The sequence below is a fragment of the Chiloscyllium punctatum genome, chromosome 9, assembly GCF_047496795.1.
Source record: "Chiloscyllium punctatum isolate Juve2018m chromosome 9, sChiPun1.3, whole genome shotgun sequence".
NCBI lineage: Eukaryota > Metazoa > Chordata > Chondrichthyes > Orectolobiformes > Hemiscylliidae > Chiloscyllium > Chiloscyllium punctatum.
Window position 1 is genome coordinate 116,678,038 of NC_092747.1, and position 19,811 is coordinate 116,697,848.

The following is a 19,811-nucleotide window of genomic DNA, read 5'->3' on the forward strand; positions in this document are numbered from 1 at the left end:
TAGATTTACCTGAATATTTATCCAGGAAGTGTTACGCTGGTTAATACCTAGTCTAGCTCAGAAGTGAGCCAGTGACTCTCAAATCCCCCTCCCCCAAACCAACTGATACAATCTGACCACCCCAGCACCCCACCAACCTGATCATTTCCTCCCTGTAATGTCCTGACCAGATAAATGATCACTCCAACCTGACCACCCCCAACAGGAACTCCCATCCAATCATACTATGCTGTACTGACTAGTCTCCAATCTGGCATAACCCAACTCCCCACCCAGACTGAACTACCCACCATCAAATACTCCAACCTGACCTGAAATCCTTTGATTGACCACCCCCTCACTCCAACTGGCCCCCAAATCCTCCTACTCCACCTCAATCTGACTGTGCTTGGCTTGACTCCCTCCCCCATCCCCAGTCTGACTGGCTCTTTGCCTTGACTATCCCCACTCAATCTGACCAACCCATCCTCTGTACCCTCCTCCCCCATTCCCCACCCCCGAGCTGATCATCTCCTCATCTGAATTATTCGGCTCCTACTCAACAACGGCCAACCCAATGAACCTTGATCCGACCTGATTATCCCTGATCCAACAACCTCCCCCAACTACCACCACGCCACCCCCTTACCCCAAATACTCTTCAACCCAATGACACCCCTCTCAAACGGACTGGGACATCATTGCTTCCCAGATATAGATTTCTGGCTTCAGCTGGGAAGGCAGGATAATCTGAACTGAGGCTCTCATTAGCTCTCTCTGCTCTTCAGTAATTTAAGTCAAACTGCAGGATGCTGCTGATGGTTACTTCCTCCTTCAGAAGGACAGATACAGCTTAATGAATAAAGACTTCATGAGAATTGGTGAAGTGTGTTGAAGATCAATTATATCGAAGTTAGAATCAGACTCAAAAGCTGCTATGTTCGGACACATCTGCAGCTGAAGTTATTGGGTTACCCCCTTGATGTCTACCCTATTCGACTAATGCACATGCATTCACTAAAAAACTTGAGACTTTTAGACCTTGGTATGTCATAAAAAGGAGACACATCTTCTCTTCTAGGAGAAAGTGAGGACTGCAGATGTTGGAGATCAGAGTCATTCCTGATGAAGAGCTTATGCTTGAAACGTTGATTCTCCTGCTCCTCGGATGCTGCCTGACCTACTGTGCTTGCCCAGTGCCACACTTCTGACAGCTTCTCTTCTATGGTTGTTTATTTTGCTTGCTGCATTAATAGGCTATACTGACATATTTCTGTATAAATATCAAAAGCATGTTCTGGAAACCTTTGACGGATGAGAACCAGGGGATACCATACCAGTGAAAACTAACCAACATTTATTAACTACTTGCACTAGATACAAAGACATGGTTGAACAAGATTTCAATAGAACCTTCTCTACTCAGGTTCCAGTACCAAGGGACCTGAGATTGTTAATATACCCAGTTGCTAACATATCACTATCAACCCCCAAATACCATCAATAGCAGTATTGGCCATTATTGGAAGCCCAAGCTGAAAATAGGCGGGATCATTGTGGTGCTGAAAACTTTGTAGACATTGCTGTTAATTGGAAGAGTTGGTATTGTGTCTCTCAGACTTTCACCTTCTGGTTCACAAGAGCCAACCTATCTCTAAACCTCCTTTATCTGTTGCTTTGTGAAAGTGACTGAGCTATTTCCATCGCTATTCACAATCAGCTGAAATTTTCTTTTTTACATTTTTTTATCAGTTCAAAAGACTAGACTCCTCAGCTCTGTCTGTTTTCATCTCATCAAATTGAAGCTAAAAAATCCTTATGTTGTCATTTCTCCCAATTCAACTTTTCTTCTGTAAACAAGGAGCTCCAGTCTAAACCTAACAAATGCCTCTTTAACATGAGGGTTTCAGCCATAGGGAGAGGCTAAATAAGCTGGAGCTATTTTCCCTGGAATATCGGATACTAAGAGGTGAGCTGATAGAAGGTTATACAACCATGTCGAGCGTAGGTGGGGTCAATAGTCAATGTGGATAGGGGAGACCAAAACTAGACTGCACAAGCTTAAGGTGAGGGGAAAGATTTAAAAGGCACTTAAGGGACAACTTTTTCACGCAGGGGGTGTTGCGTGTATGGAATGAGCTGCCAGAGGACGTGGTGGATGCTGGTACAATTACAGCATTTAAAAGGCATCTGGATCAGTACTTGATTAGCAAGGGTTTAGAGAGTTTGGCAAATGGGACGAGATTAATTTAGGATATCTGGTCAGCATGGACAAGTTGGACTGAAGGGTCTGCTTCCATGCTGTACATCTCTATGACTCTCTGACTGTATGTGGCAGTGTAATGATTAGGGTACACAATATACAGCTAGAGATTTCAAATGGTGGAAGGATTTTTAATGTTTTAATTCTTTGTATTTAAGCTTGCGACACAATGCTGGATCTCTGAGTCAGGTTTTCTCTTTAGCTGAGCTCGGTACCCTACAGCACCCCCATTTTTTCTGGGTCACCTACCTTGACCTCTATCCAGCTCAACTTCCTGACTGAAACTCCAACACTCTGGCATCCAATGCTTACAGTCAGATTTGTACAGCTGAGAATGTTCCCATCAACGTGCATCCTGCCTGGGATGCACAAAGAAATTCTCAAAGAGCAAATGCAGTTACTAAGTCTACTCTGAGCATTCCAGTTTTCACACTCCAAGCTTATCAAAGTTCCACTTCACTGGAGACAGTGACCTAATGGAGCATCTATCTTTGTGAACTGTGCGGACACAAATCCCACTTGACCACATTCCTGCTCCCACAAAAAACAGGCTTAAGGGTGGAACTGCAAATTTCTGGACTCAACCTCCATTTTCGCAAAGGCAGTGGTCACTCACACAAATGCGTAAAAACAAGGACTGCAGATGCTGGAAACCAGAGTCTAGATCAGAGTGGTGCTGGCAAAGCACAGCAGGTCAGGCAGCATCCGAGGAGCAGAAAAATCGACGTTTTGGGCAACCCGAAATGTCGATTTTCCTGCTCCTCAGATGCTGCCTGACCTGCTGTGCTTTGCCAGCACCACTCTGATCTAGACTCACACAAATGCAGCCTTTCACAAATACAGAGCATCTCCCTCAACCAGAATTAAGGGAAAAATATACAGCTCGATCTTCAAAAACTGTGTCAGTCACTTGAAGCTCATTTTGTTTTCTAGATTTACTCACAGTCTACCATTACAAGCAACTCAGTTAGTGGGTGATTTTTGTATAACTTAATTATTTGCATCATAGAAACTGTCAGCAAGAAGATCGCCCGCCAATCAAAGCTGAACATTTAGCATCCTTGACGCTATTTGAAGACAACCAACATTTTTACTAAATTAACCAATAGTACTTTTCTAATCAACCTGTTCAGATAACTTATTGCACACCTCTGGAACAAATGGGATTGAACTGGGACCTCCCTGATTCAGAGCAGAGACACTACCACTGCACCACAAGAGGACCCAGCCAACATTGATTCAAAGGAAACGTGGTATGTTTTACATGCAGGTGACAAGGGCACAATTCTGAGTGAAAACATTGCTGAAGAAACTATAGAGAGGGCACCAAGATGCTTTGATCCTACCTTGGAAGACCTGGTTCAGGAATCAAGATAAAGAACTAAATGCTGTTGTCTCCAACAGATAGGAAATCCACTAGACATCTATTCCACAATTCATCAGAAAGAATTTGTCATGCATTTGATTGGCAGGAGCTTGTAGTGTGCAGAGAGAACAGAGTCAGTGAAGTGGACCATGGAATCACGTGAATTTGCTGTGCAAAATATTTCGAGAGATCAAGGGGCCAAAGAGGAGTGGTTTTGAATAAACCCTGTATGGCCTCTCCCCCAGCTTTGCTCATTTCCACAGCTGGTTAACAAGTATGAGAAAACAGGTGTATGTTACATTAAATATAGGGAAATGCTGGACGAAATTCAATGATATAGCTAGGGTTAAGCGAAGAGCATTTTTGATGCTCTTGGTACACTTCCTATGTTTTCATCAGTTATCACATGAATTTTATTCACATGGTTCCTTTTTTAACTATTTTAATTTTCTTATATTTAATGTCACATATTTCTTTACATCTGTTCTCTCTAACCAGGTTTCACTTCCCCACAACCCTCATGTTGCACACAGACTATAATGAGAGGCACGCTCTCTAAGTACCTCACACAATTCTCAAAACAGTAGAAAGATGTGCATATCTCCAGATAACAGCATGATATTACGCATCAAAGAAACTGACTGTAATATCTTCCTGCTCAAACAATGCATGCTGGCCATCATAAGGAGGGGAAGTTTGAGGCTACCGAGGCCAGGGGACAGACTTTAGAGGGTTTGTTCAGAACCATTCCTCTTTGCCCCCCCGATCTCTCTTGAAACATTTTGCACAGTAAACTCAGGTGACTTCATGATCCACTTCCTCTGTCTTCCCTTCATGCTATAGGTTTCAGCTTCCAAATATGGGGAAATTCCTGTGCTGGTCAACAAAGAGAACAAAAGTCTTTCAGAAAACTCACTGTTTCTCACAACACTGGCATTCAAACGTGCCTGCTTAGATGGAGACCTTTGTGGAAGTGATTACATGAGATGACTCAATGGGCACAAATCTGCAGAATGTAGGACTTGGGGATAAGTTGCCACATGTACCAGATTGCAGAAGGCAGATTTCCATACTGCAGCAGACTTATGCTACATTGCAAGCTTGAGATGACTGAAGAAAACTCATGGATATTTGCTGGAGAATTTTAGGTGCAGTGACATACTGGCAGAGAATCTTAATTAACATCCAGTTGGAGCCCCATCTCACAAAATACAGAGGGCATTCTATCCAATATGGATACAGCAGTCTCCTCCAATAACAATGCAGTAATACCCATGCCGATGGACCCTCTGTTATCAGTTTCCATGCTGTATAACTCCATGGTTGGCATTGGCTGGGAGGAACCTTATTGAGTAGGGCCTCCGAAACATCTCAGTCACCTAGTTGTGTTGAAACAACTTTTGAGAATGGCCTGTTGTCCTCTCTCAGCATCCTACCATTGCCAACTCCTTCCCAATCTATTCCTGCGAAGGTGATGAACCGTCATCTGATATTCCAATAATTTTACAGGTGGTTAAAGACAGGATAGTGAGCTGGTGAAGGAGGAAATCATCAGGATTGCTGCCAGGACAACAGGCACCAATGTGCATACTCATGTTGCCTCTACTTACAAAATTACCATACATTGAGAGGAAGCTATGCATTTTGGCTGAGGAGGCCACAGGAAGAATGCTTCCAAAGCATAGAATATGAAAAGAAACACGCTCCACAATAACCATTGAGGATGACTGTATATGTGAACTATCTTAAAGGAGCACAATTGGATTGGATGGTAAATGTGTTTTGGTTCTGGCTTCTGTGTTAGAGTTTATTTTTGTCGTGACATGAGGATAAAATTTTTGAATTAAACTAGAGGAAATTGGGTCCAGGCGTGCAGGGTGCTGTGGCCTCTGCCTCTCTTTTCCTTCTCCTCTCTCTCATCCTACATCTCACGCTGGCCTGGCTATCCAGGTGATGCTAAGGACTGGTCTATTGTGATGGTGACGAGGCAAACACAAAACATGGATATCAGCTTGGTACTCAACTGGAAATTCCCTCTTGAACAGACTAGATGGTGGAATATTTTTATGAGCAGGTAGTTGTTTGCTTGATAATATTCACCACAATTCTCATTGGAGATCTGTCCTGCTCCTGCTCATGTTCCTGGTCATGGTCGTGAGCCAAGATAATAGGCCTTGTCACCTAATAGTCAGTTTGTAAAAAAATGGCCTGATTGGAATGAGGATAGCATTGGGGGTGAAGCAGGATGTATGTCATGACTACTGCTGGGATAGTAGACAGAGAGCTGTATCATGCTTATGTTGACAGAATGGAATCCCGTTCATTTGAGATTGTTAGGATGATGATAGGGAGCACTCAAAGAAATGTTCCAATGCTCTCCTGCCCTCTTGCTCTGTCAATTTGGGAGGAAAAAAAATCACTTTGTGCTGTTCTTTGTGGTAAAACTATGGGATATGCTAGTGCCACCTTCTGCAGTCATAGAGGAGACATGACTATAAAGTTAAAGCTGACCGTATCTTTGACATCTTGGAGAAAGTGAGGACTGCAGTCGGAATCAAAACGTGTGGCACTGGAAAGGCACAGCAGGTCAGGCAGCATCTGAGGGGCAGGAGAATCAATACTTTGGGCATAAGCCCTTCTGAAGGAGAAATGTTGACTCTCCTGCCCCTTGGATGCTGACTGACCTACTGTGCTTTTCCAGCGCCTTGCCTTTTGACAGGAACCTTGACATCTACAAGCAGCACTGTCCAAGACACAGGCGTGAGTTGTGAGTGCTGCAGGTGAGATAATTGGTGACGGGTTTTGTGAAGAGGCGAGTGTAGCTGAGGCATTGCTGCTGCATAAGGTTTGTATCGAAGTGCTAACTGAACACTTCAGCAGGTAACAGCCCTTTGCTCAGTGTCCTCTTGCCCTCCACCAGTTGTCATTGTTACTGCTCTTTCTCATCCTACATATCATAATGAGTTAATCTGTCCTGGTAATGGCTGAGGGCAGAGTGTTTCCCAGAGTACTGGGGGATCTTTGTACTTTGAATAACACTGGGGTGGGAGGGTCTTTTCCCTTTGAACAGAGAAACAAATTACAATTTTATTGAACAACGGGCAGCATTTTCCCATTAGTGCACTGAAACATTAAACTAGGAGTCTCGTCATTAATACATTTTAGATTTCTAATAAACTGAACAGCATAAAATTTTACAGCCTACATCATATGAATCTCCACTTGTGAAATATACAGCCAACCAAACAATACTTGTGAATAACAATACATCCACGATATTATTTAAAGGTGTTGCATAGACAATGTTCATATTTCACCGATAGTTCAGGCGACAGTCAGCGAGTGAATCTGTGGTTTTCTCGTGTGGTATACACTATTCATCACACGTAAAATACTCTCATTTGCTTTAACCAGGCTAGATGATGTTGCATAAAATGTTTTTGAGACTGCTTTGTGGAGCAGGAGAATCTAGTAATTATTCTTGAATTTCATCAATAGAACTAATGGCTTCTTCAAATTTAAATGTTGCCCTTAATTAACCATACGTGACTAATCACGCATTCCTGTAAACTCACCCTTCCTGCGTAATGCATGATCGTGAAGGCTGAGCCTGGGTCCTTTGATGGAATGTTCCCATTTCCATCCTTTGTCGACATGTAAACAGCATTTGTATGAGCTGTTTCCAAATGGGACTGCAGCCGTTTGCTGAGGCTTTGTTCCATTGATCGAAGAGTCTGGCTTTCTTCATCTAGCAATGATAAAAAGCCAGTAGGTTTCTGAAATGACAAAGGAATAGATTGGATAAATTAGCAATGTAGCCTGAATGACTTCTTAATTGGGTGAGATCCATTTGGTTGAGTTACGCAAAACTTCATTTTAAACCTACCAAAATGGTTCCTTTAAAAAGCTGCTGTAAAATTATGCCTGCAAATGATCATTCATTTTATCTTTAAAACCGGGGACACATTAAATCTTTAGAAGCAGACATAAGGGTCCAATGTTTAATCTACAAACAACATCCAGGCCTATAAGAAACTTAACTTCAATTGCATTTAAAAAAAATGTTTCATGAAGGATCTTCAAAGATGGCTATAATTGAATTGATTGACTTTATTTTATACTGAGCAATAATGTTAACAAGCATAAATAAGGCATTTATTTGCCTTATATATTTATCCTGATATTTAAGGTGAATTTTAAGTGAGCTTATATTATTTCATTAAATAGATGTTGCATGTATATTGTTTGAAATGCTCTACTTTTCATATTCCCAACCTGTACAGAATAAACAGGTGTGTAAGAGCTTAAAAAAGAAGCATGTGGTTCTGATGGAGGTGAGGTGGGAGAAGTTATGAGGGGAAAGAACAAAGCAGCCTTTTCCTGTTTCCAAACAGTTTTTCCAAATTCAATGAATAAACCCTGAACAGGGCCATTGTAGCAATGAGTCTCTTTCCCCTGCTGCTTTCATTCTGGGCAGGAGTACGACAGCTGAAGTGCATAGCACCTGTCTAGGCCTAGGAACATGTATTCCAGGGGATGAATAAATCCTGGAGGCTTTCCCATCTAAGGTCTGTACAACTGCCCGAGCCTTATGACAGTAAACTTTAGTTGCAGATCTGCACGACTGAAAGAACAATTATTTTGCTGGCACCAGTGTCACCTAGGCTGCTACACTCTGGGGTACAGCTGGATCCTGAGGCTGAATGATTATTCAGGGAGATAAAGGCAAGTTATTCATCCTTGTGTTTTTAGATTGTCATGGGACTCTACTCCCTTTCCCTCTGTTCTGCTCCACAGAGTTATTGATGCTGGCTCCACAAGTATTATTTCTACAAACAACGCTGAATATTGGTGCTTATGGAATGAAAGAAAAGGAAAAGGTGGTGGTGGTGGTGGGGAGTTGGTTGGGGTGGGGGGGTGGGGTGCATGAGAAACATTTCTTTCCATTTTCTCTTCTCCCGTTACCTGAGGTGCCTGTATTGTGGCCACGCCAGGGTGGTTGAGATGTCAGGTGGGTGGGTCAGGAAGGCGCCACAGTACCAGGTAACTGAATTAATGACTACAGTTTGTTGAGCATCTGAGGAGAGGTTGTTGTGGGGTCTCCCACATTAGCGGGGTTTTCCAGCAGGTCCAGGGAAGGGTCACCCTAAGGTGGATGGGAGAGAGAAGCATGTCTGTTTGCCCAAATGTTTGGAAGGGGAGGGGTGATGATGATAATGGTGTCAGTTCTGAAAGGTGAGAGGGGTTGTTGGATCTGGCCAGTGTGGGGATCCAGCAGACGGAGGGTGGTTTTTGCTCCAGGGCTCGGGCCAGAGGTAGGGGTCGAGGGTAGCACTGCTCTCATGTCAGCGGTAGTCGTTGTGGGCTATGTGGAAGGGTATGGAATCTGGTTGGGGCCTTTGGATGGGGAATGTTTCTCAGGAATCCAGACAGGACACACAGAAGATTTACCAGGATGTTGTCAGAACTATTAGGCCTGAATTATAGGGAGAGGTTGGCCAGGATTGGAACGTGGGAGAATGAGGGGTGACTTTATTGAGTTGTATAAAATCATGTGGGACATAGATAGGATGAATGCATATACTCTTTTTCACAGGGAAGAGGATTTTAAAGTTAGAGGGCATGGGTTTAAGGTGAGAGGGGAAAGATTTAAGGACTTGAGAGGCAACTTCTTCATGCAGAGAGTGGTGCATGTATGAAATGGTCTGCCAGAGAAAGTGGTTGAAGCAAATACAACAGCAACACATAAAAAATATTTGGATAGGTACATGGACGGGAAAGTTTCAGAGGGATATGGACCAAATACGGGCAATTGGAACTAGCTGAGAGGGCATCATGGTCAGTATGGACCAGTTTGGGCCAAAGGGCCTGTTTCCATATTGTATTACTCTGTGACTTGACGTGGCCGGGGGAGAGAACTTGTAGTTGTGGGGCTGGCGCAGTTTCAGTTCAGTAATTACCCAGGAGTTAGAGTAGACATTGGCATTCTAACCTTTCCTGAATAACTATTAAACCTTACTGAATTACGAACCTCTAAACGTTCCCACTTTAAAAGACTTTCATGGACAGTTCGAGACACAAGCCTATTGGAAGTTCCAATTTCCTGGGAACGTCTCCCAAAGTCTGCTTTGATGGAGGTTTTGCATGACAGTGATACACAACTGCAGTCCTCTTTGGCTCTTGGAATACCTGGACCACTTAGAGGTGAGCCACAACGAGAGCTCATCTGAATCTTTTCAGCAATCACCACCTGGTGGCAAGGATAGGTTACAGCAAGTTGCAATGTGGAATGCGAGTATTTTAAATCAACATAATGAAAATAATAGGAACACATGGAGAGATCTTTCAAAACAAATGCTTGGCAATAGGTAGTGGGAGCAGAATGACTGTCCAAAGTACTTGGTCAGATTTCCCTGACACCAGACAGTTCATTCATTCCTGTTTAAAACCCAAGTGAAGTTTTAAAATAAGTGATTATTTGAGCCAGAATCCATAAAAGGATGTGGACAACACTATTTAAAAAGAAAACTGAAGAAGGATATTGGAAAATGGCCAAGAAGTATATTATGCTGAAGAATGAGGACTAATACAGCCATCTCCCCTGTGATTGAGTTCCAGGGGTGTGAAATAATCTTGCACACTGCTGCTTGTACATGGGAAAAGTTGGAAGAAGAGGGCACAGGTATCAGCATACACTAGAAAACCTTAAGTGGAAGATATCCTGACATCAGACAGCATGACTAACTGACATGAAATTCATAATCAAGATTAGTAAAATGAATATGCATTTAGCCATCTCGGTGTTCACTATTCAACCTAAAAGCATGAAATACCAACTGAACCAAATGCTAGTGCTCCATAAGGATCTGTAAAGACACCTGAAATATAACTTTGGCAAAATTTTGGAACTTTATCTATTGCAACGGTGTGTTTTTCAGGATCTTTTGGTCAGTTAATGAATTGACAAGAGAGTAATGCCACAGGTTCACAGGGTAGCCCAAAGGAATACAGTATGTAGCTCATGTAAATATCCAAATTTGAAGGGTAAGATTTATGGGGTTGCCTTTTACATGGATAAGGGTTTTGAGGGATTCATGTATGTACTCAATAAAAGGCTGCCATAGTGAAATAAAGTAAAAACGATCAACATTACAAAATCCATATCCATTCTCTATTATTTATTCCGTATGTCTTTAATCCATTTCTTTCATCTACCCTGCCTTTCCCATGGACATCAACCAACATCACTTTTCTGAAATTCCTCTCTGGGCAGAGTTGAGGACTTGAATATCATCAATGGCTTTGTGCAATCTACCACAGAAGATGGAGGCGCGAAGGACCATGCCTTCCTTGGGTTAGTTGTTTCTACAAGGAGCATTATTTTTCATTCATGTAGGTAAACATTTATTTGCAAATCCCTTGAGACTGAGGATGACTTTCTTCCACCTGAAGTTGTTGGTCTTGAGGTGGCAACAAGATCAATGTTGGATGTGTACAACCCAACATAAGTCGGGTATATGGGATTAGAAGAGGCAGGTGATCTGTTGTGTGGATCATTGACAGTATTGTCGCTGCAGTCAATATATATGCCTCTTTACTATGCTGAAAATGGAGTGATTCATGGTCAGAAGTCCAGTTGGCAACCCCCTTCTTCAGTCAAAACAACTATCAGAAAGTTGCAATGTGGTCCCTAGTGAATGCCACAGTTGCTGCCAAATATGAAGATAAAATAAATAGATGGTATAGGTGAAATAAAACAGTGAAATAGAAAGTTCAAGCCTGAGGCATAAGCATAACCTCCTCTCCAAGTAAAACCCTTGTCTCTTAGAACTAGCTCCCTTGTGACAACATACTCTGAAGTGACGAGGCTTATAACCACCCCACCTTATGTAAGTATGGATGAAATGGGCAGCCTAATTACCGTTTAAGTATTTTTAGTACTGTACCAAATGTACTATAATCACGATTCCATATTCATCTTTGTTACACATTGAAATTGTCAGCTAAGAAGTTTAATAAGTATATCATTAACAAGAAATACACATGACCTTTAACATAATTCCACAATTATGTTCTTTACACTTATTTGCAGAAATAATGCACAGCGTATGAATTATTAATCTTCCGACAAAAACATAAAAATGACGTTAGTTAATGCATTACTCTTTCACAGCTGGGCTTTGCATGGAAATTAATTCAGTGCTGAAAATGTGAATTGTCTCTTCGCTTTCAGTGGGCTGTGGATGATTAGTGTCCAGTACACTTCTTCATCAAAAATTGACAATTTCTGGGCTTAAGAGGTATATTATTTTCTCTGTCTTAATATTTTTAGGAAAACCCTCTGTACAAAAATGAGGCAGCTTCACCAGGCTGAGCTAAACGTATCCGGGCTGGTTGATCCTCACACTGTCAAAAGCAGAAAATTGTTTCACTGTTAAGCACCAGCCATCTTTCATCTTGATTGGTGTAACAGCCCAATAAATCATCAACCTCCACCAAAATACACAGCTATCTATTTAATTGGGCAATGTAGTATTTCTGTTTCTGCTTTCCCTCACTTCTGAAAAATACTCTTGACATTTTCAGTCGATGGATAAGTGCCTTTTTTTTAACCATTTGTCTTTGGGATTGCAAACATTGTTGGCAAGATAAGCATTTCTCACCCATTTCCTGGCCTATTACAACTGCTTTGATGGAGGTGCCCTCTTGACATTGTTTTGTAGGGAGTGCCAGGATTTTGATCCGCCAAAAAAACCAAATGGAAGCATATATCAAAGTCACAATGGCGTTTGACAAAGGGAAACTTGAAGGTGATGGTATTCCTATGTATTTGCTATGTATGTCCTTCTTGGTGTTAGAGGAATGAATCAGGCTGAAATCATAGTAATATATTGCAGTGCCCTGCACATGTGAGCTGCTAATCAAGCAATGGCAAGACAAATGGCAGTTCTTCCCATAGAATCCAGGCCCCAGTGGTGGAGGTCCCAGCTATCATGATAACCAGAGGCCTTCAACTCTTATGTCCACCACTGGGAATACCTGCCAAAAGACTACCACCAAAGTCCTAGAATCATGGATGACCCAGGCTACAGGGAAGTAATGTTGCGGGTGTGGGTGGGAGCTGGTTGAGGTTAGCAGGGTTGAGGTGGTAGAGGAGGGATCAGAAGCAATGTCAGGGAGATGGCTCTCAGCACCCTGTCCCTTTCCGAATTTCACTGATTGACACTGGTCAAAGAACTGTCCCTGCACCCCTTTCTCCTGAGGTAATGAACAGACACACCTTTTGACTTGTGCATGGTTTGCTCTCAGATGGATTTATCAAAACACTGTGAAAAGATTTGTAGCTCGGGTGCTCGTTGTTGTGGTTCTGTTCGCCGAGCTGGGAATTTGTGTTGCAGACATTTCGTCCCCTGTCTAGGTGACATCCTCAGTGCTTGGGAGCCTCCTGTGAAGCGCTTCTGTGATCTTTCCTCTGGCATTTGTAGTGGTTTGAATCTGCCGCTTCCGGTTCTCTGGAACTGACAACCGGAAGCGGCAGATTCAAACCACTACAAATGCCGGAGGAAACATCACAGAAGCGCTTCACAGGAGGCTCCCAAGCACTGAGGATGTCACCTAGACAGGGGACGAAATGTCTGCAACACAAATTCCCAGCTCGGCGAACAAAACCACAACATCAAAACACTGCTAGGATAAGGCCCTTAAAGGATAATCAAATTATTCTATAAATGTAAAGTCAGTCGTAGGGAGGATTACCAGGTACAATGCCAGTCTGTGCAATTAAATGTCTCTCCTGCTTCCAAGAACATCAGCAGCAAGAGCAGAAGATGCCATTTATTACCTCTGTTCCCCTCCAGAGATGCTGCCAGATCTGTTAAGTTTTTCCAACTTTTTTTATTTTGTTATTGTTTCAGATTTCCAGCATCCACCCTATTTTACTTTAGCGAGATCCTGCTGATCATGACAGATAGTTGCCTGTTGCTTTCAACCAGTATGGAGGAGTCTGGCACCATGTTGGCAAAGTGGATTGAGATGAGCTTTCTTTCCCCCTGCTGTGTCATGGAATCATACAGCACATAAACAGACTCTTTGGTCCAACTAGTCCACGTCAATCATAATCTCAACTAATCTATCCCCATCTTGCCACTTCCTTCCAAACCTTCCTTATTCATGTACTGGTCTAAATGTCGTTTAAACATTGCAACTGTACCCGCATCCACCACTTCCTCTGGAAGTTTATTCCACACACAAACCTCTCTCTGTGTAATAAAGTTGCGCCTCATGTATTTTTTAATTTTTCTCCTCTCACCTTAAAAATATGCCCCTGGTCTTGAAATCCCCCAGGCTAGGGAAAAGACACCTGCTATCCACCTTATCTGTAACCCTTACGATTTTGTATTCTCTGTCAGGTCACCCCTCAACTTCCCAAGCTCCGGTGGAATAAGTCCCAGTCTATTTAACCTCTCCTTATAACTCAAACCCTTCAGTGCTAGCAACATCCTGGTAAATCCTTCTGGAAGCTTCTCTAGATTAAAAATATCCTTCCCGCTGCAGACTCAGACAACATTACATTTTGTTATTCGATGAAACAAATCAATCCTGTGACAAGGATCTTTAAAACAATAACTGGGTGTTTTTTTTTGAACATGAGAACTTATACAGGCAATGTTAACTGTAACAGACAGCTTACCTGGATGGCTGCTACTACATACTGAGCTCAGAGGCATGGGACTACAATATCCCACCCTGACTCCGGGTGAGTAATGAGTGATATTAGTTTAAGAAACACTTACTTAAAAAGTACATTTGCATCATATCACAACATTCCCCTTTTTTCTATGCCAGAGGTTTACCCTTAAAAGAATCAGACTTATGATGAGACAGCAATCGGAAATAAAATTGCGCTGAATGCTGCATATGTTTAATTTAGTGAGAGTCACATTGAGTTTTTTGAAGATATTATTGCCACAAGGATTCTATCGTATCTTAATAAACATGACTCATTAACAACCTATCCCACTCCTATGGAATCCCTCAGGCCTGATTCGATCTTCTTCACTCCCAGAACAACTCGTCACCCAGCAGATACCCGCTGAAAGATGGGCATCCCTTGTGCCAACTGTGCACCCTGACTAGGTTTGGTAATCTGGCGGTGTCACTCACTGGCAACATAATGCCATAGTAGTCACAAAGCCATGATGCCCTAGCACAAAGCTAAAATGGCTGACACTCCTTCACACGTACAAGCTCATTCGTTCACCCTCGTTATCATTTAACCACCAGGCTACACACTTTTTCTGTTTTTCGACACAAGACCATCTGAAGATCTGCTGAGTCCCCACGATCTTGCCCCAGTGCCCAATAATCACATGCATCAGGTCATTGTCCAGTAGGGGAAAACCCAGGCAAACAATCGGACAAGTCCAAACATGAGATTTTATGGAAAGTCAACAAGAGGAAACACAAAGGACACTAATATAGTCCACAGTCTGCAAGTATAATGCAAATCAAATGCTGGCATTGTGGCCTCGGCTGTCCATGATGCTCTCCTGCACCCAATTAGCATCTACTGGAACTGGTAGATGGATTGAAGGGCCCAATGTCCCAGAGCAATATCATCTACAAGGAGAGATTTCTCCAGCTCAATATCCTCATCTTGGATTATTCCTCTGGCTCCTCAGGATCTATCACATCCCTTCGTCACCTGCCCATACCTAATGCACAACTTCAACAGCCCATATCCATATATCCACTTTCCATGTGGAGTCCCACCACATTGAACTTTGCCTCCAGGTGTTCTCCCTGCTCCCTGAACCACAAGATTACACCTTAATGATGTCTACCCTGCTCCTCTACACTCTCCCTGTTGACATCACGGTGGTGGTCACTGCCCATAACACTCCAACCAGTCCATAGCCCTCTGATGATATTCACATGTACCCCATGCATCTTACATTGCTGTCCATCACCACCCTTGTTCTCTTCTCCACAAATGTCTCTGCTTTCCACTCCTAGCCTTGACTCCACCTCCCCTTCTGGCAATGGAGAAGCTGCCCCTACAGGCTCCCCCTTGTAATCTCCTTCACAATTGTTAGACAAATACCCAACACTGCATTCATCCCAGGGTTCTGACTGACGATGACGTGCAGTCCGAGATGTGATGGACCAGACAGCGTCTTTGACTGATGACAGGCGGTTCCTCAGACTGCTGGTGCTGGCCCACAGAGGATGGATGGTTGTCTGCTCTCCGGACTACAGTCAGATAGATCCACTGACAGTGGATATCCCCAACTGATGACTGACCATAGTCAAGCCCCTGAACAGTATGCGGACAGTTCATTAAACTGACAATACTGTGACCTTTTGACTGACAGTGGTCCACCCTTGACTAGACTGAGAAGTAGCCACTACTTATTTTCCAACTAGGCCAGTTGATTGAAAGTATATACAGTGCATTTGCCATGCAGGCAGCTGGCACATGCTGTGTTCATCTGATGCCAATGTGGGCCATACAGCCAGGTCTTCCTCCTGCCCTGGATAGATTCCTACCAACAGGCCGCACATCTGTGTGCCTGCATAAAAGAGCTTGTCATCCTGGCAGTACAGTTAGGCCTTGGTTTTTGGCAATGCCAATGCAGTAACTGGCATGGTATGGTAGACAAGGAAAGGCATGAATGCTGCAATCTTGCAGACAGGTGCTAAGTGAGTAGTACTCAGAGACCAAACAGTGGCCTAGTCCAATCTGTGACCTTGGTGGATGTGCAGGTAAAACTCTGATGTATGTGGAAGGCTCCTTTAGGGCCTTGGATGGAGATGAGGAAGGAGGTGTGGGTGCAGGTTTTGAAATTCCTGCAGTGTCAGGGGAAGGTACCAGGATGGGAGGGTGGGTTGTTGGGGGGAGCTGACCAGGTTGTCACGGTGGGCACGGTCTTTGCGGAAGGCGGAAAGGGGTGGGGAGGGAAATATATTCCTGGTAGAGGGGTCTGTTTGGAGGTGGTGGAAATGTTGGTGGATGATTTGGTTTATGCAAAGGTTGGTAGGGTGGAAGGTGAGCACTGGGGGGTTCTGTCCTTGTTACAGTTGAGGGGTGGGGTTTGAGGGCAGAGGTACTGGATGCGGACGAGATGTGTTGGAGGGCATCTTTAACCATGTGGGAAGGGAAATTGCGGTCTCTAAAGAAGGAGGCCATCTGGTGTGTTCTGTGGTGGAACTGGTCCTCCTGGAAGCAGATACAGCAGAGGCGGAGGAATTGGGAATACGGGATGGCATTTTTGCAGGAGGTAGGTTGGGAAGAGGTGTAATCCAGGTAGCTGTGGGAGTCGGTGGGTTTGTAAAAAAAGGTCAGTATCAAGTCGGTCGTCATTAATGGAGATGGAGAGGTCCAGGAAGGGGAGGGAGGTGTCAGAGATGGTCCAGGTAAATTTAAGGTTAGGGTGGAATGTGTTGGTGAAGTTGATGAATTGCTCAACCTCCTCACGGGAGCACGAGGTGGCGCCAATGCAGTCATCAATGTAGCGGAGGAAGAGGTGGGGAGTGGTGCCGGTGTAACCATGGAAGATGGACTGTTCTACATAGCCAACAAAGAGACAGGCATAGCTGGGGCCCATAAGGGTGCCCATGGCTACCTCTTTGGTCTGGAGGAAGTGGGAGGATTCAATGGAGAAATTGTTAAGGGTGAGGACCAGTTCGGCCAAACGAATGAGAGTGTCGGTGGAAGGGTACTGTTGGGGACGTCGGGAGAGGAAGAAATGGAGGGCTTGGAGGCACAGGTCATGGCGGATGGAGTTGTAGAGGGATTAGATATCCATGGTGAAGATGAGGTGTTGGGGGCCGGGGAAACGGAACTCTTGGAGGAGGTGGAGGGCATGGGTGGTTTCTCGAACATATGTGGGGAGTTCCTGGACTAGGTGGGATAGGACAGTGTCGAGGTAGGTGGAGATGAGTTCAGTGGGGCAGGAGCATGCTGAGACAATGGGTCAGCCAGGGTGGTCAGGCTTGTGGATCTTGGGAAGGAGGTAGAACTGGGCAGTGCGGGAACCTCATAGTCCAGGAACCCCGCACTGCCCGGTTCTACCTCCTTCCCAAGGGAACATCTCTGGGACACCCGCACCAATCAACCACACCGCCCTGTGGCTCAACATTTAAACTCCCCCTCCCACTCTGCCGAGGACATGGAGGTCCTGGGCCTCCTTCACCGCCGCTCCCTCACCACCCAACACCTGGAGGAAGAATGCCTCATCTTCCGCTTCGGAACACTTCAACCCCAGGGCATCAATGTGGACTTCACCAGTTTCCTCATTTTTCCTTCCCCCACCTCACACCAGTTCCAAACTTCCAGCTCAGCACTGTCCCCATGACCTGTATTACCTGCCTATCATCATTTCCACCTATCCACTCCACCCTCCTCTCTGACCTATCACCTTCATCCCACCCCCATCCACCCATTGTACTCTTTGCTAACTTCCCCCACCCTCCTCCCTGACCTATCACCTTCATCCCCAACCCCACTCACCTATTGTACTCTGTGCCACTTTCTCCCCACCCCCACCCTCCTCTCATTTATCTCTCTACTCTTCAGGCACTCTGTCTGTATTCCTGATGAAGGGCTTTTGCCCGAAACGTCAATTTTCCTGCTCCTCGGATGCTGCCTGAACTGCTGTGCTTTTCCAACACCATTCTACTCCAGAATCTGGTTTCCAGCATCTGCAGTCATTGTTTTTAGCCAATCTGTGACCTGCATCCTTGTTTATCCTTACATGTAGTGTGCCCTTACTGCAGCCTTTCAACACAGCAGGTGGAATTATTTTAGTGGAGTTCTCCCAAGTCAAGACAATTTCACCAGGACCTGGTACCCCTGGAATGAGCATGGTGTCATGTCTCAGATTGAAACTATAGAGCTACAGAGCTGCAGAATTATTAAGGCACAGTGAGTTAGTGCCCAACAGTTTTTTTTTAAACTTCACACTATTGTTCGATTGCAGCTGAAGGGGTTGAGGTTTGTGAACTTCCCTGTCAAATCTTCACAAACCATACTCACACCATGTTGCATTTTTCCAATTAAGATAAGTGCACCAATCAGATATCTGGGAATGGTAAAACATTCCTCCCATCCCAGTTGTAATCTCTTCCAAAATCTTCCATTGCGCAGAATTACAGAACTACATACCAACTGACTGAAGAACAGCTTCTTCTTAGACTTCTGAATGGACCTCTGAAATTGTACATTGAATGCTGATCTTGCTCTTTGTGCACCTTCTCTGCAACTGTAACATTGTATTCCTCACTCTGTTCTATTACCCTAATGCACCCTAATACCCTAATGTACTGCATGCAAAGCAAAACTTTTCACTTTATCTAGCTACATGTGACAATAATAAATCAAATCAAGTCAAAATCAAACATTAGGTTTTTCTTTATCTGTATTTGTGTTTTCTTCAAATAATATTAACTTGGAACCTAAGTGTGTATATGTCACTTCTACAAGCTCCTCCTTTCAACAGAGTTCAGAGTCTTGAGAAGGCTATGTCGCATTCTGCATCAGAGTGAGTAACTCTTGACTGGTTTCCAATACACTTGCTTAAAGATACATGCATATCATATAACAACAGTGGATTGCGACCCTTTGAGACCAGATCATTAAAACTCTTATCTCCCTACAAGGAAGTAGCAACTATCCAAGCAAGTTCAGAAACTCACTGAAAACAGCTCTAGAAGTACTCAGAGAGATGTTGCAGCAACAAAAATTAATCTAAATGATCTTGCAGACATTTTCAATGCATGGCCCTTTAAGCAGAGGTTTGGGTCCCTCCTGAAGTTGAACACATGTTCTTTGGTGATTTAAAACCAAATGTATTGAACAAATATGCATCATCCAGCTCAATGACTAAGATGAGAGAAAACAATGTGCTATCACTAAGTTTGCAGATGACATGAAATGGTTGGGAAGGTCAGTGGGGAGGCTTGTGACATAGAATCTGCAGAGGGATATTGAAAGGTTATGTGAGTGGGCAAGGGAAACTCGGCAGGTGGAATATAGTGTTGGAAAATATGAGATTATGCTATTTGGCAGGACAAGTGGAGGAGCTGAATATTATCTCAATGAAGATCAATTGCAGAAAGCTGCAGCACAGCAGGATCGGAGGGTCCTTGTGTATAAATCACAAAAAACTCGCATAAAAGTTCTGGAGGTAATGGCAAATGACC

The 19,811-nt window shown here is 43.8% G+C and overlaps 1 protein-coding gene across 6 annotated transcripts in view; it reads right to left on the minus strand.

Annotated features, from left to right (window-relative positions):
* Nucleotides 1-19,811, minus strand: part of myo16 (myosin XVI) — a 390,437-nt gene that overhangs the window by 116,581 nt on the left and 254,045 nt on the right. For all 6 annotated transcript variants that reach the window (XM_072578153.1, XM_072578149.1, XM_072578148.1 and 3 more), the window contains one exon: nucleotides 7,184-7,384. In XM_072578153.1, the coding sequence (XP_072434254.1) occupies nucleotides 7,184-7,384 (201 nt within the window). The remainder of the gene's footprint in view (nucleotides 1-7,183; nucleotides 7,385-19,811) is intronic.